Consider the following 18,041-nt stretch of genomic DNA (forward strand, 5'->3'; position numbering starts at 1 on the left):
TGACCGATTTTAGAATAAATTCTATTAATAATAATAACAATTTGCTTATAGAATTGTGCACGTAATTTATTTAATGTAAATGCCTTGTAGCTAGCTACTATACCCACAACAGGGCACTCGTCGCTGCTTCAGTGCTTTCCAATAACAAGGTTAGGTAACATGACCTAATGTTTTCTCAGAGTCTCACCAAGTAATTAACTTAGTGACCCATTATTTTACCTGGGTTACACCTTCTGAGATAGCTATAATTGAATGTTGTCAAACATGAAATAGTGACTTGTGTAGCCTATCTGACCGGTACATTAATCCCGCTAGTGTTTTCAGCAGCCATGAGCGTCATAAATACAGCTTGGACTGGACTGTCCAGTGCCCAGGCTGGTTGGAAAAACTGGACAGTTATTTTTACCACCTGAGTTGAGGCACGTTTCCCCCCCAAATTCGATGAATATTCGAAGTTCGATCATTTATTTCCCAACAATATTGTGAGTTGCAAGGACCCATTTTCAAATCAGACTCTATAGGGCCACTATATTTCCAAACTCATTCCAGGCGGCCACATTGCATATTGTTGCATACTGTCGGACAGGAACCTCTTATCTCCATATTTTGACTTTTCTTTTTGTCCTACTTAGTCATTCTAGAATCAGACATAAGCAACAAAAATAGCAGATCTACAAGCTCAAAACGCGTCGCATCGCTCGCGTTTTGTGCTTGTAGATCTGCAATTTTTGTTACTTTTGAATTGGAATCCTGAAAAGCACAATTTTTATTTAATTTCAAATGCATTTAGTTATATCTATGTTAACTTAATGAACTTATAAATACAAATATATTGGACATAAAAAAACAGACAGTATAATTTTAACACTAGTCATTAAACTACTAATATAGAATGGAGTACCGGTAATTAACACATTGATTGCCAAGATATTAAACATAGTTTTCTATCCCCTTGCCAGCGTATAATTACCTAAATCCGATGATATTTGAAACGCCGTGGAACCGACATCGTGTCCCAAAAACACAAACAAAATAGTCCCTGTGGGTTAGCGGAGGGATCTGTGTATCCATAGGAACGACAACGTTCCAACCGCGATCCGCCATTTTGGGGCTTCGGCCCGCTGAAAACTAGTGGTTTTCAATGCAAAAAAAAGAAACAGCTGTTTTTCTGAAAATCCCAAGCGGATGGCTTCCTGTTTTTTTGGAACGACGTCACATCCACATTCTACTTCTCTGAATGACGATCGATCATTCCAAAGCTGTGTTAGGTCGCCCCTTGTGGAATTTTCCAAAAAAAATGAAAGAACGCATCAATGCGATCTTGCCAATCAATGTGTTAAAGCGGGTCATGTTTGCATGTTAGCAGAAAATCTTATAACGTAAAGGCAGAGACATAATATTGATGCTGGTATGGTCTTTTTTTTATCTACAGAGTGTGTTTTACTATATAATGTGTGTTAACTCCCACCGTTACAAAAGTAATTCCTAGGCAAACATCCACAGCCTACGCAGGGTACATTTCTGCAGGGCTCCGGTTCCTCCACCTCTAAGTGTCAGAGGAGGGCAAACGTCATGAGGAACAGCGATAACTAATGTCTGACATGTTTAAGCAGGGTGAAGTGTTGACCGGCTCAATAATCCATTAGCCCAGATTCCCCAGAAGTGCATAAATGCATCAGAGAATGACACACAGTTATATGAAATTACATATTCTCTTTGTATCTCTCTCTCTCTCGCTCTCTCTGTATCCTTCCATTATCGGGTAACCTCTGCCCCCCCTCCCCCTCCATCTCCCTGTCTCTCTAAGTTTCTCTCTGTGTCTCATCACAGCATATATAGTACTATACAATTGTAGTATTGTTCACACTGTCTTATACTCATATTACATCTTTTGATATCTTACTTCTATATTTTATACATTTCTTCATCCTGCTGTATATAATCTTTCTACGTACTTTGTAAGTCAGATTCTTTGTACGTGAATCAAACGGATTCAGTTTCTATCTCTCTCTCCTGTCTCTCTCTAGGATAACAACGTTGATGCGATTCATCCGGGTTACGGTTTCCTGTCCGAGCGTTCAGACTTCGCCCAGGCCTGTCTGGACGCGGGAGTCATGTTTGTCGGGCCCAGCCCAGAAACGGTGCGCAAGATGGGGGACAAGGTGGAGGCTCGCTCCCTGGCCATCAGCGCAGGTACGGTACACTCAAGGGATGGGGGGTGTGTGTTTGTGTGTATGATGATGGAGGTGCGAAAAGGTCAATCTTTTCTCCAGCTACTGAAGGACAAAAAACAAAACAAATCATATCAAAATACAATTGTTGTAACATAGAAATTGTGAACACTTTATAACACTTAAGTCCCCCAGACGCCTATACTAGTTCCTCTCCTTTCTTCCAAATTATTTAATTGAAAATAGCTGATCTACTGTACAATTACGACACGTTGTGAGCTTGTAGATCTGCTTTTGATCTTCTTCTCTCTCTTGCTATTTGCTTCACTCTTTCTTTTCCTCTCCGTCCATCTCTCTCTGTCTCTCTAGGTGTGCCAGTGGTCCCAGGAACAGACGGCCCTATTTCCAGTCTCAGTGAGGCTCACTTGTTTGCCCAGACCTACGGCTTCCCCATCATCTTCAAAGCGGCCTACGGCGGAGGAGGAAGAGGAATGAGGGTGGTCAAAGAGTATGAGGTGAGCAGAGACCTCCTAACAAATACATTTAACCACTTAAACCCTATAGTTGACCGGGGTCCCCCAGGGATCCATACTAGGTCCTCTCTTTTCCCCCCCTTTTACACCAAATCTCTAATGATTGTCCTAAAATAGGGACGCTAAGGTTTATGTGGTTAAAGAGTCTTATACTGTGATTCTTTTTTTTATTGTTTGTCTGTCCAGTATGTATGGGGTGGGGACGGTTCACGGTTTGTATGTCATGTGATTTAAAAACCCCAAAAAACAAAAGACAAAACACTTTGAACTAGGCTGCACTGCTGTACACACCTTAGTCCTGACATAATAATACTAATTTTTTTTACATCTGGGTTTGGGTGTGGCCACAGTGCAGCCTAATTGAAAAATCTGACCTATGCAAGATTATTATAAACTTCATCAACTTTATTTGTAAATATCAAAACAAAGTTACAAAGTGCTTTACATAAAACATAACACGATGGCACGTATAAGATATAAAGTGCAGTGAAGAATAAGATGAATCACAATTTTAAGAAGGGATTTAAACAAAAGACACTGATTTATTCTGAGCTCCTCGGGCAGGCGGTTCCAGAGCCAAGGAGCCCTGACACCCAGCAAGGACACGGTCAGGCTTTGAATTCAACCTCGACACGGGAACAACCAGCTCCGGTTCCTGCCTGAGGAGTTAATAACTCAAAAATGTAATTAGGGGCCAGGCCAAGAAGAAATGCTGTGAAAGTATGGTAATCAGTAAAAAAAAATTTTTTTTAACTACATTTTTATTGGAACAAAGGATTTTCAAAAGACAGATACACATACAAGAATACAAGACAGAACATAAAAGTGGGGGGGATAAAACAGAAACAACAAAACAGGACAGTACAAAAAACAAGAAAGAAAACAAAAACGAATAGGCTGCATTCTACAATTGTTAGTTATTTTTCTATTACATATTGGTTATACATTGTCCATGGGCTGAAAGAGAGATGACCACTTTTCCCAGTATTTGTGTAATTTGTCCTCTTCTAGTCTGAGTATGAAAGTCAGTTTTTCCATAGTGTATATTTCCCTTATTATGTCCATCCAATTGTCTTTGGTTGGGGGATCCTGTTGATACCAGCGACGCGTGATCGCTTTCTTGCTTGCTGCTAGAAAGATTTTGATTAAATATTTGTCATGTGTCAAGAAATCTTCAGGAATATTTCCCAACAACAACAAGGTACAAGTCTGAGGTAATCAGTAAATTCTTAAAATCAATCCTAAAACAGGCAACCAATCCTGTACTCCTGGTTTAAGGGTTTAAGCCCAGATTTGTACATACACCCTGTGAGTGAATGAGGCCCATTATTACATCCTCCCTGTAAACTATTAAAGAGTCAATTACAAAATACAAACAAACTGTGACGTGCACTGCTCTGAGGGAAACATAATTCATGTCTCCCGAGATATCAATAAAGTATGTTCCCACTTTATGAGGTCAATTTAACCACAACATGCACATTTTCTAATGTCTATAACATTGGTGGACATTGAGTAGATTTCCATCATACACTTTTTTGGCCGTACAATACATAAACCTAGAGGGAGTCTTAACTGTTTTTGTGTAATTACATTATGTAAAGAGAGACTTCATTGGTGTCTATGAGAATCCACATTAGCATAGCTATTAGTTTCATACCACATTTTAGCTAATCTTCTGCCTCCTCCACAGGGCGATTATTGACCAAAAGTTTACTGCCAATGACACATGTACTGCACCCAAGCCCCCAGAACTGCGGTAGAACAGTGAAGCTGCCGTCGCCAGGTGGTCAAATCTGAGATTAAAACGCTACTGCGCATGCTTCTGTCGTCTGAAACGCTGGTGCGTCTGCTCCAATAGAGCAGCAACGTTCATTGAAATTAATAGCTGGGGGCGGGGCAGTCCGCCCTCTAGATTTATCATAATTCTATGACTCTACCATTTTGGAGAAAAAAATAACATCTTATAATCTTGATTGGTAATGATTATTAATGCCATAAAACAGTTAATTATGCTTTTTATGTTATATGTTTGACTAAAAAAGTACGTGCTTTGTTATGATTGCATTTTTAATTGGCAAAGCCATTTATATTTAATATAGACTATATAAGATATTGAAGAACAAATTGATTTGTTGTAATCTGAAATGGAGCTTCTCATGTCACTGTTTGTCTCTTGGGTTGGGCCCAGTGGGCCTGTCTTGTGAAGAGCACGTCTACCTCCTTATGTTAATGCCCACTTATGAGTTAATCTAGTTTTTCCATCAACACAAAGGAAACCCCAGGTGGTTACACGAGCCTGCTGGTTATGATGTGAATTTGCTCATCACTTATGTTAATGTAAGTGTAGACCCACAAGTCTCTCAGTTTCAGTTCAATTTATTTTTATTTAGAGTGCAGCATCACCCCAAGGAGGTCTCTGTGCACTTCACAACAGGTCATACAACAAAAACATCCTACAACAAAAACACAGTAGCAAAGAAACATAGTAAAATGTTTCTAAATCAGGGGTCTTCAACAGGGGTCCGGGACCCCTAGGGGGTCCCCAGAGTTACTACAGGGGGTCTGCCAAATCTTTGTGTTATGGGGAACATTAGCCGAAAATAGCCGATCTACAAGCTTGTAGATCGGCTATTTTCGGAGAGTTGGTGTAGAGGGAAAAAGAGCTGAGCCATATTTAGTCAAGTTGACTAAATATTGAGGGTTTAAAACGGTCTGAAAATAGTATACACATTAACATGAATCCAAGAAAAGATAATGTGTGTCAAACAAGTCTATGAAGCTATCTATGAAATCGTTTAATCTGCAACAACATTGTATACTTTATGTATTGGGGATCCCTGCTTCATCTCTCTCTCAGCTTAAGTGACATACATATTCTACGTAAGAACCGTGGGCTGAAATAGGGACTGGAGAGGGAGACGGATTCGTCACGTTTGGTCCGTCAAACTTTTTTCGACGGACAAAACCGCAAACCGCAACTACCAATATTTACAAGCAACTTTACAGAAAAACAAGCCGCTTATTCACCCGTTTCCTAGGATTTCCACTTCCTATGTGTTTTCCACTTCCTGTCGATTTGATCCAATGAAATCCAATGAAACTGGTCAGATGACTAATGATATCCAATGAAATCCGACAGGAAGTGGAAAACACACATCCTAGGAAACAGGTGCAACACTGTCCTGTGCTACAGTATATAGTCTCGCAACTGCCATCTAGTGGATGAATAGGTATATAGGCGTATACGTTCTCTTATAAATGTATTGGACTATGCTAGGTGTAATAAAGAGCGTACGCCCGTCCTCACTCCTGACGCACGTGAAAACCCATCTACGTGTTTTCTGAACGTGCCGTAACCCATTTTGGCCGGGAACCCCTATTTGTAACTATACCCCTCATGGTCAAATTTTTTTTTTTTTTTAAGCACAGGATAAAAATATACATTTCCGTTCAAATATATGGGTTGCTAAAACATTTTTCAAAAACAAACAGACAGACATACATACAGGTGCGTCAATTGTTACAGGTATAATGCATAGTTTTCTATGCATTTCGGGTTTTTGGGGGGGTTTGACCCCCACATTTTTCCGGCCGCACGGCTTTGCCGCGCGCCCAGGATAGGTGTCTGCCACTGGACATACACACAACACAAAATAAACTGGTACAGTGAAAAGAATATGATGTCAAAATGTACATTTTCTTGTGTGTTACAAAATCGAAAAATCCAAAATAGGACCGTAATTTTTATGGCGGCCCCTTGGACTTTTGGCATTTTGCTGAGTGGCCCCTGAGCCATCTTAAGTTGAGTAGCCCTGGGTTAAGGGGTCCTTAGCCTGAGGCTACGAGCTCAATCCATGGTCTTGAAGGGCGGACCCAAACACAGCCGCCTGGATTTGTGCGTGGCTTCCTATTGCTTCACCAATCTATGTCCCCGCCTCCCCTCCCCCCTCGGCCTGTGCACGGAGCACGCTGACGTCACCAAATTTAGAGCGACGCCCCTCTGCACTCTGATTGGTTAGGAGATAACAAGGTCCAAGACCATCGTTCCTGCATGGCTCCCCCAGGCTTTTTTTCTTTTGTAACAAAAAAAAAAGCCTGGGTTTCCGAGGCTAAGGGGTCCTTGGCCTGAAACACCTTGAAGACCCCTGCTCTAAATGCTTCGCTCAGCTAGAGACGTAGGCCAATCTCCCTGCTTCTGGTGCTAAAACTGGGTGGAAACTATTAGTTGTAAAACAAAAAGAAGAAAAAAATAACCCTGCATTGCAGAACTATTGCAAAGGCTTTGGGGAGGTCCTTCATATTGGAGCGGTGACGGGATTGTTTTCCAAAGCAGTAGGTGTAGATTTGTTAGAGGCTGTTTTCGCCGCCGTTAGCAACCACCTTGCATTTAGAAGAGTCCCCAGACATATTGGTGGGCGGAGATCTCTGATCATCTGGCAATGCGAGACTAATGCAGTACAAGTGTGGAATTTTAAACAGCTTGCACCAATGACTGAAACCCTTTATCCAGCACTTGGAACTTCCGTCCAAACACTGCACCTGTGTGTCTGCGTCTTTTCATTTTTCCATTTTCAATGTCATTAATTTTCTGTTTGTTCTGAATCAAGGTGGAATTATCGCTTATCTCACTGCCTGCCCATCACCTCTGTGTGTTTCCCTGTCTGCTCTGAAATTAGCCCTGGCACAGAGCATAGCTCCTGACTAGCGTTTGTGTGTGATCGTGATTGTGTCTGTAATGCATGGAGGAATGTGTGTGTGCGTGTGTGTGTGTGCATGTTCAGGGTGTACAGTACCTGCACGGGTGTCTTATCTGTGTGCATGTGTGTGCGCTGGAGTCATCCTGTCCACTTCCTGGTGTTTAGATAATATTACAGAATATTGTTATTATTAGTACATGGTAATAGATCTTCTATCCCACACAACATACATTGAAGCTGTTGCATTTCTTTTGATCAAGGTATAGAGACAGTACCCATGATGTGTTGCAGCATCAGTTGTGTTGAGGCATTTATTTATTTTTTAATTCATACATTGTAATTAAAGTTCTGTACTTTTTAACATGGTTCAAATTTCGCCTTGGGTTTGGTGTGGTTTAATCAATACTAGAAGAATTCACCACAAAATCTTGCTTGCGACCTACAAGGCGCCCAATAATCTGGCTCCCCCCTACCTCTCTGATCTTGTCGAACATTACGTCCCCTCCCGTTCCCTCTGGTCCAGTGAAGCCAACCTCCTGGAGGTCCCCAAGGCTAAGTACCGTACCTTGGGGGACAGGGCTTTCTCTTTTGCTGCCCCCTCCCTCTGGAATGCACTCCCCAACCATATTAAAGCGCCCCCTCTCTCCCTTCCTTCAAAACCACACTCAAAACCCACCTCTTCAGGATAGCCTTTCCCAGCTGAGGCCGAGTTAAGATGTCCCCCCCCAACCTTTTATCATTTTTAATCTAGCTTTTCTCTTTTCATTTTTTTTTGTTTTTTCTTAATAAAGTTGGTTCCTTTTCTTTTATGTAAAGCAACTTTAGGTACTTAGAAAAGCGCTATATAAATCTGAGCTATTATTATTAATAATACATTTCAGGGCACTGTTTGTATGGTTCAAGTTTAGGCATGGGTTTGGTGTGGTTAAAGATCTGGGAGGAGTGTTTGTAACTGAGATTCTTGAGCGTCTGTGCTTCTTTCAGCTCCACTCATTGCACAACGCATGCCGGGTATCATCCTGCTATCCGATTGTGTCTAATGCCTACCGTTTTGATAAGCTGTTGAGGAATTAATCAACATGGGTGCCAATTATAGCCTAATGGTACTAATTAGTATGTTGTCTCTGAAGCTCAGTTTACAGTACAGCTGAATGATGTCTATAAATAAATTAGTTCTACTCATCATTCCCCAGGAGAAACCTGACAAATGCTAGATGGATTTGGTTTACTTTGAATTTACTTTCAAATGATACGATAGAACACAGAGTGGGGTCTGCTGCCTGTAATTTAGAAGGAATTAATTAATTGTAATTCTAGTGTAAGAAAAACAAAAAACTAAAGAAAACTAAGAGGCTTATAGGATTATCTCACTTTATATTAAATACAGGGGAAAAAAACAACCAAATTGCATAACAAATGAAGATAAAGTCTAATGGCTGCACAGGAAGAAATTATACCAGCACCAAATTCACGCAAGAAATCATAATGGAAGAAAATCTAAATATCAATCTGGGTACTAGCAAAGGGGTAAAGCACTTGCACACCATCCCAGGTTCAATTAACGGCTGTTGTGCCTCCAGTTTGGTCGGGTGCTCCAACAAACACAATTGACCTTTCGCAAAAGTCGCACCCACCTTAGTTACTGTTGCTACTGTAGGGCTGTCAGACTATGCAGGTTTATTAATGGTAGCTAATTCCCGAGCCATATTTCTTAGGGAGTGCTTGTTTTGCTTCGCTCATCATCCTGCAAGCATATACCATCCAAGTTGCTAAACGTGGTAGTCGGAGAGGGTTATTGCGCGAAGCAAAACGAGCGCTCCCTGCGTGTCTCAACCAATCACAGCAATTAGGGCGGGGTACTTGTGAGGATGACTGGCTAGAGAATGGCATGCACGTGAGGGGAAATTAGCACATTACAGCTGGTAACATACTCGTCCACCCTAAATGTAAATCCTGAACATACTCCAAATAAAGTAGTACTTTTTTCTCCATGGACAAAGCTGTTTTATATACTCATTGCGGATCCGCTCTGAGTTATGAACGTTAGACCCACCCACTGTATTCAGTGCTGGAATGGTGATTTTTATTACCCGAGTTATGAACGTTAGACCCACCCACTCTATACAGTGCTGGAATGGTGATTTTTATTACAAATCTCTGCTGTGTATTTACATGAATGTCCAACGTGGTTTGACATAATTTGCCTCTGAGTTTCCACCATTTATGGCAACGGACACGGTGGACAAACTGTGTGCTATCACTCTCCATTAATTAATCGCCATCTGGTTGTGTTTGTAGATTCTTAGAGAGGCTTTATAGAGGCTAGCCTCCTCAGACACCCTTTCTTAAAAACTGTCCATGGTACATTGCATACACAAGAATCATGTGTACGGGAAATCTTGAACCATGTTACCTTGAACCACTACTAATGCTACTACAAAAAAATGATTTAAGAAAATGGCCCCGAAACACTTGGGCCGAGCTGCACTGTAAAACCAAGAAATCGGACCTAATGGATGTTCTGGTGTTTTCAATCTGTCAGGAACTGGAGGAGAACTACCAGCGTGCCTACTCGGAAGCCCTGACAGCCTTCGGAAATGGAGCTCTGTTCGTGGAGAAGTTCATCGAGAAGCCGAGACACATTGAAGTCCAGATCCTCGGTGAGTGTTATGTCTTCACTCTGCCTTGGTATGCATGCATGTCTGTACGACATACTGTATGTATTTACTGAATGTCTGGCTGGATTGCTGGCTTGACCAGTGTATTGTGACCTGTGTGTGTTTGTGCACATGTACTGTATGACGTCGCAAAAAAAAGTATAATATACATACATACATACATAATATTATGTGCACTGTATAGAAGTAAATAAGAGAGAGGGAGAGAGACAGAGAGATATTGGATATATCTCATATACAGTATATATAGCATATATTACTGTATATCAATATCGTGATATGAGACTAGATATTGTCTGGAATATTGGGTATCATAATATTGTGATATGATAGAAGTATAGTATTTTCCTCGTTTTATTCCCATAATCCCTATTTTTTTTTTAAATACAATAAAGCAAAAATCTACAAGCTCACAACATGTTGCATCACAACGTGTTGTGAGCTTGTCGATCGGCTATTTTCACTAGTTTGGGTCCCGGGGAGACGTCACATTTCTCTTTTGGGTGTGGAGCTAAAAGGTTTGGGAACCACTGCTGTACAGTATGTTTGTCTGTTTTTGTATTGTGAAGGTGTGTGTGTGTGTGTGTGTGTGTGTTTCCTTTGGGTGTCTCTGGGTGTATGGCTGTCCCCTTGGTGGTCTGTGTGCATAGCTGTGCACATAAATCTGCATAAGTTCCAGAGCGTCTTGTGTCTCGGTGCTTTTGCAGAAGGGACAGCAGAGCATTGTGAGATAAAAACAAAAGTTTTGGGGGGAAAACCAAAAAGATACTGTCACGATACTATATTAATATTATTGTCACAATATCGATATTGAGGTAGTTGGTCAAAAATGTTGTGATGTTTGATCGCCCAGCCCTAGAGAGCGATGTGCCCTCCTTGACTATTCAATCAATCTTTATTGCAGAATCTAATACTGTAGGTCCATATAAAAGACAATACAGGGGACAACACAACAAATGTTAGATTCTGTGTGAAACCAAGGTATTTTGTTCCTCTTGGTGTGAGGGAGTGAATGAATATTATCATAAATAAATAAATAAATCCAGGAGGGGAGGTGGGAGGGGGGGGGTATCTACACATTCCTCAGTCACAATTTCTTCTCATTACAGAGGATGTGGCTGCACCACCGCTCAATATTATAGAACCGAAATTCAACCCGGACTTTTACAGGATGTGCGTGTGTGCATGATATTTTACCGTGTGTGTGTGTGTGTGTGTGTGTGTGTGTGTGTGTCATTCGGATGTCTCTGGGTGTATGGCTGTCCCCTCGGTGGTCTGTGTGCATAGCTGTGCACATAAATCTGCATTAAGTTCCAGAGCGTCGTGTGTGCTCGGTGCTTTTGCAGAAGTGACAGCAGGTGTTCATTCCTGTGTGGATGTTTGTTTTCTTTGTGATTGTGCAAGCAAGTGTGCATTTGGGGCTCATGTACCAGTGTGTCTGTATGTGTTGTGTATGCATGCTGTGTCTGTGTATTCATTCTGTGTTTATGCATACTCTATGCATGCTGTGTGCATGCATTGTGTGTGTGTGTTTGTGTGTGCATCTATGCTGATGTGTGTTGGGAGATGTTGATTAATTGATGCCTGCAGGGTGTGCAGGTATCTTGTGCATTTTCTGAATTACCTGTTAAAAGTCATGTCACTCTCGCCCCCCCCCCCACCCGCTCACTCTCTCCTCTCCTCTCCCTCCCTCCCTCGCTCGCTCCTTCTGTTCCCTCTCTATGCCTCCTTCCTCTTTCGCACTTGCCTTGCTTTCCCCCCCACCCCCCCACCCCCGTCCCACCCCCCTTCTCTCATCTCTCTTCATCGACTTAATTGTCTTATTTCTATTCTCACTCCTCCTCCCTTTCTCACCTGACACCCATCTCTCACTCTTCCTCTCTCTTCTTCTCTTCCCATCCCTAACTCTGTCTTGCTGCTCTCTCTCTCTCTCTAGGTGATAAGTATGGTAATGTCATCCACCTCTATGAGAGAGACTGTTCCATCCAGCGCAGACACCAAAAGGTGAAGTTATTCATTTGAAATCGCAATGTTTTAAGTTTTTGTTTCACATATCATTATTTGAGATTATCTTTACGATGACCTTTCTGCATAAATAAGGTTCTCCGTGTGGTAAAGAGCGAGCGGAAGGGCATCACAATGAAAAGGTCACGTTTAAAAACAAGCCTGTCATTTTTTCCCGTAATCTTCTGCTTTGATTGGCATAAAATCTAAACTAAATAGGACTGCATCTTCTTGTTGTGGGCGTCAAACTCGGCGAGTCCCTCACCACCCCCTTTACTGTCACCAGTTCCAGTGCAAAAAGCATGTTATTATATTAACGTTTTAAATCGGGAGGTCTTGGGATTGACAAAATTCTATTCGGTTTTGCACAGCAGAGGGCAATGGGATTATACTTTTTATCAGGGAAATGTGTTCTATACATCAACTAATAGAAAATGATGGGACGATGGGTTCCCACATTGTAAAAAGCCTAATGGTCTCGGATATTTCATAAAAGCAAAGGTTAGAGCCTCAATCGGCCAGTTCTTCAACAGGTTGGCTGTATGTAGAACCGCGAGAACATAATAGCTCTAGAACGATAATACCTAAAACATCATAATTTCACATATTGTGCCAAAGTTTAGGAAAGAGAGTGCTAGTGTGGGCTGTCGGGGGCAGTGTTGATTTCATCGACTAAAACTATCACGAAAAATGTTCGTCGACTGCCTTTTTCACTGACGAAAACGAAATAAAAACGAAATAAAAACTAAATGACTAAATATAAATATAAATATACTGACAATTTCGTCAACAAATACAAACTAGACTAAAATGTTAGGGAGGGACCAGTGGAGAAGAGATCCAGTAGCTTGTAGATCAGCTATTTTCGGCATGCAGCTACAGTAAGTGAAAATCAACGGCCCGCCAAAAAATAATTTTAGTCAACTAAATCAACTGTAGATTTAGCTAAATTTGCTGTCAACGCTATTTTCGGCATGCAGCTAAGTGAAAAAATGCAATTTCGATGGCATCAACGGCCCGCCAAAAATGTATTTTAGTAGACTAAATCAACTGTAGATTTAGCTAAATTTTCTGTCAAAGTCAACACTACAAAGTCAACACTACTCCTTTCATGCTGTTTCACAAATCACAGATTAGGACTTGGCCTGATAAAATGTCTCAGTTGTGAGATTGTATTTTACTTTATTCCATGATACTATAATACGATACGATAATACGTAATTGTCAGCTCACACTGAAATGTGTCTTGCGGCCCAGCAGCCATGTATGCAACACATATACAGTATACACACATTTGACAGAACACAAAATTACATGCATAAAAACATAAAGACAAGAGCCATGTCTCCCGCTCAGCCTACCCCTGGCCAAATGATGAAATGGAAGCCCATCATCTGGCGGTTCGTTAATCAGCTTAACAATGCTTTCATCAGAGCACGCTGACAGTATCACCTGTCATATTCCATTAATGTACAATGCACAACATACTCCATTACAATGCACCACTACACTGCTGTTATAATCATATATTTCATCACTTTCCCCTGCCATCTTTAATGAGATTACGACTGATAATCATGTTCGCTCCCAACGCCGTTTCCCCTTTGATGTCCTTTTAATCCTAATCTGCCCATGTCCTTAATCGGAGATCTTTCTGACTTATCAGAACAAGGATAGTTTCTTGTTAGGAAATGATTTCAAACGGCGGGTACGTTTTTCTCTAGGCAGCTTGAAAGTGGCATTTCCTTTTTTTTGGGGGGGTTAAATATGATATCATTTCAATTAAAATAAAGTTTCAGGAATCAATTATTTGTCTTGGATGGATTGATCTTGTCTGGCAGTGTGAAGATAATCAGATCAGCCATCAAAAAAAAAAGAACAAAGTCTTCCAACAGAGTCAGACAGTCAGTGTGATTAAAAATTAAGTTGATACTTTAATATACTTACTGGAGTCAACCAAAAGTCTAATCTTTTAGTATTATGCTATGTGCTGCAGTTCATTCATACAGCATTTGTTGTGTAATACAGTAATTCAACATTATCAACATAATATGAATTACAATCTTAATTTGCTAATAGGTTTTACATCACCCCAATGTAATAATATATGCACACAAAAACCTGAGCTAGTATACTTAATGTAAACTAGCATGACATTTTGAGAACTCTACCCTTCTTAGTTGTTTTTTGAAGGTGACAGAAGTGTTTTTTTGCGACAAAATCAACTACCGGTAGATTTAGTCGACTAAAACGAAAACATTTCAGATTACTAAAATATGACTAAAACTAAATGATATGTTTTTTTCAAACGACTATGACTAAAACTAAATACAAATTTAAGTAGTCTAAATTAACTACTAGAATAATGTAATGTAATTGTGTTTAGGCAAGGAAGTGTTCTGACATTCAAATATGGCATTACAACTGTGTGTTGTAGGTTGTGGAGATCGCTCCTGCCATCCAGCTGGATCCTAAGCTGAGAGACCGACTGCACTCCGACGCTGTGACCCTGTGCAAATCGGTACACACACACACACACACACACACACACACACACACACACACACACACACACACACACACACACACACACACACACACACACACACACACACAGAATGGTCTGAGAAACCTGACATTCAAAATCAAAGAGCATACTAATTGAGCACTTACTGTACAAAGCCTGTCCTTGAGAATAATTGTGTGTTTTACAGTGAGTATACCTGTGTGTGTGATTTCACGCATCACTTGTCCTTGGGTTATTCGTCGATTGGAATAGACACACATGTCAAAATGTTGTACTACCCAGGTTTGTTCATGCATTTGAGTTGTCAGACTTATTACAGTATGTTGGACTATCAAGTCGGGGAAATCAGGATTCTAGATTATTCACAACACAAATTGCATTATGATAATGCCTATGACTTGACATCACTTAAAGGAGTAGTGCACCCAAGTCAAAAAATGACTTATTTTCTATCAATTACACACACACCATGAAGCCTTGAATTCATGGAGATTTTTTAGTTTTTGTCACATTCCTGAGTCAATAATTTGATGACCGGGTCATCGGTCAATAGGAGACTCAGTAGGTCCTACCGGAACCGGTGCCGGTCATCAAATTGTTGGCTTAGAAATGTGACGAAAACAAAATAATCTCCATGAATTCAAGGCTTCATGGGGTGTGTAATTGATAGAAAATAAGAAATTATTTTTATGCTTGTCCACGGTCACGTCAACATGTCTTGAGCAGCAGCATTAACTTCATTGATTGTTTAACCCCCCCGCCTTATGACCTGACATCACTTGAAAGCACCATTGGTCCCAGCTTACTGTAGACATGTACTGTACTGCCTCTTAGCCGTGTGTGCATGTCAGGGCGGTGAATATATACTTGAGTTATCAGCGTGTGTGTGCGTGCAAATCATTTAGTCATTTTGTGTATTTCATGTATTTGCTGTGTGTGTGTGTGTGTGTGTGTGTGTGTGTGTGTGTGTGTGTGTGTGTGTGTGTGTGTGTGTGTGTGTGTGTGTGTGTGTGTGTGTGTGTGTGTGTGTGTGTGTGTGTGTGTGTGTGTGTGTGTGTGTGTGTGTGTGTGTGTGTGTGTGTGTGTGTGTGTGTGTGTGTGTGTGTGTGTATTTTCAAGCTGTGTGTAGTTTTCTAGGCCAATATTGATTTGTAGAGAAGCTCTCTGAGCCCTCAGGGAGCCTCCGTGTCTTTGATTTTATCCTCCGTACCTCTCTAATAGAGTAATCTTTCCCAAAACCTCAAATTAATGTGGACATTTTATGATGTAAAACAACGAGGTAATATAAGGTTAGAATTTTCAGGGCGGTTTACTACCTGGATTTTGGCAACACGGTTCAATGTGAGCTTTCATGCCGAGGAGGAGGCGTATTGAATTGGAAATAAAAGTTGAATTGCAATTGTTAAGGAATTGTTCCAGCGTGTGATGGGTTTTCAAGTGTGTTGTGGAAGCTGGCAGCTGGACTTCTCCCCTGAGACCTGGACACGCTAACCTCCTGCTGTTGACAGTGAACACCATGCTGCGGTTGCAGTGGTGGAAAGTAACTAAGTACTTTGTACTCAAGTACTGTACTTAGTTAATTTTCAGGTACTTTTTACTTTACTGGAGTATATCCGATTTTCTATACTTTTACTTCTAGTACTACTCCACTGCATCTCGGAGGCAAATATTATACTTTTCTACTTCACTACAATTATTTGAAAACTTTAGTTACTAGTTATTTTGTAGATTTAGATTATTATTACAAAACATACATTAACCACTTCAGCCCAACCACTTAGGCTATTTGAAATCTACGAGCTCACAACGTTTCGCTTTTTGTCAAAGCATTTTTATACATTTGGAAAATTGTCAAATGGGACATTCTGCATAATGTGTACTTTTACTTTCAGTACATTTTAATGCGAATACTTTTGTACGTTTACTCAAGTAAATTCTGAATACCAGACTTTTACCTCTACATTGTGGTATTGATACTTATACTCAAGTAAAAAATGTGAGTACTTCTTCCACCACTGATATAGACCATCCAACTGCAAATACAGCTGTGGAAATGGACTTGGCAAAAGATCTCATTGGCCCACGAGTTCAAAACTTTCAATCCCTATCTGATCGGAGCAGATTTGGATTTTGAGTATGACGATTTTAATGATGACACACAGTCTCGTGTGTACAGGGAATATAGGGTAGGGCTCAGCATGCAGCCGTGAGGAGAGGGTCTGATGTGATGTTACCCATTCTCACCACCAGGCGGCGCACCGATAAGAAGTCCAGTGTCCAGCTGCACATGTTCGGATGTAGGCCCAGAGCTTTAAGCTTTGTGTTTTATCTTCTGGTAGGGACTATGTTGTTGAATGCAGAGCTATAGTCCACACACAGCATTCGTATGGCCTTCCCCTTCATCTAAGAGGGAGGGCAGTGTGTGCAGAGCCAAGGCAATGGCATCGTCTGTAGATCTGTATGTAAATTGCCATCGGTCCTTGTAGTCTCTCACCAGTCTATCGGAGCACTTACTGACATTTGGAGTAAGGGGCGACCGGTCTCCATTCATTCAGGCTTCTTTTACCTTTTAGCGTTGTCCACGATGGACATCTTGAACCCTGTGAAGGGGACTACAGCTTGGGAGAGGGAGAGATTGAACATGTCTGTAAACATTCCTGCCAGCTGGGCTGCACATGCTTTGAGGTCGAGGCCTGGAATGCTGTCAGGCCCAGTGGCTTTACGAAAGTTCACCTGCTTAAAGGCTTTACGGCAGAGGCAGAGGAGCTTTCTGCACATCTGACTCTCCCTCTGAAGTCTGTTGTTGTTTGTAGCCCTTGCCATGTGCTCCTCGTGTCGCCGCTTTTAAACTGATCCTCCGGTTTGGCCATATACTTCTTCTTGGCCCTCCTGACTTGCGTTGCTCCTACTCCTTACTCCTACTCCTTCGCTGGAGCACTGTGCGGGTGTTCCCCAGGTTCCCGGATCTGAAGGCGGTGTTACGTGCATGGAGTGGAGATCAGCACCAACAACATCATCAATTCACTTGCTGAGCTTTTTAGTTGAAGGCTAAAAAGGCAAAAAATAAATAAATGCAAATGCCATAGCGTACACCGTACACAGTACAGCTGCAGCCGTCGTCGGCGCTGCATCTTTAAAATCGTGTGTGTGTGTGTGTGTGTTGTACATGCAGAGTGGGACTTTGGTTTATTAGAAAACAACACAACGTCCATGGCGTTTTCTATTCTAGTGAGGGCAGTAGGAGCCCACAAGATGGCACAACCCAAACCCTCTCGCTCTCAGACACACACTCTAATAAAAACCCATCTAAGTAACAAAGTTTAGGTCCATTGCTGCTTAGGGAAAAGGATTCAATACTGTACCTGCTGCAGTGAGAGCTGGGCTCAGCTCTCCAATAGTGGAATTTCACCATAGGGACCAGTACAAAG

The 18,041-nt window shown here is 41.3% G+C and overlaps 1 protein-coding gene across 1 annotated transcript in view; it reads left to right on the forward strand.

Moving 5' to 3' along the window:
- The window catches only part of LOC308102440 (pyruvate carboxylase, mitochondrial-like), a 445,486-nt gene that overhangs the window by 33,776 nt on the left and 393,669 nt on the right, over positions 1 to 18,041 (forward strand). Inside the window, exons 5-9 of the mRNA XM_080452156.1 lie at positions 2,028 to 2,193; positions 2,541 to 2,686; positions 9,947 to 10,064; positions 12,019 to 12,086; positions 14,524 to 14,607. Coding sequence (XP_080308282.1) covers positions 2,028 to 2,193; positions 2,541 to 2,686; positions 9,947 to 10,064; positions 12,019 to 12,086; positions 14,524 to 14,607 — 582 coding nt within the window. The remainder of the gene's footprint in view (positions 1 to 2,027; positions 2,194 to 2,540; positions 2,687 to 9,946; positions 10,065 to 12,018; positions 12,087 to 14,523; positions 14,608 to 18,041) is intronic.

Source organism: Gymnoscopelus braueri (assembly GCF_963280865.1).
Source record: "Gymnoscopelus braueri genome assembly, chromosome: 15".
Taxonomy (NCBI): domain Eukaryota; kingdom Metazoa; phylum Chordata; class Actinopteri; order Myctophiformes; family Myctophidae; genus Gymnoscopelus; species Gymnoscopelus braueri.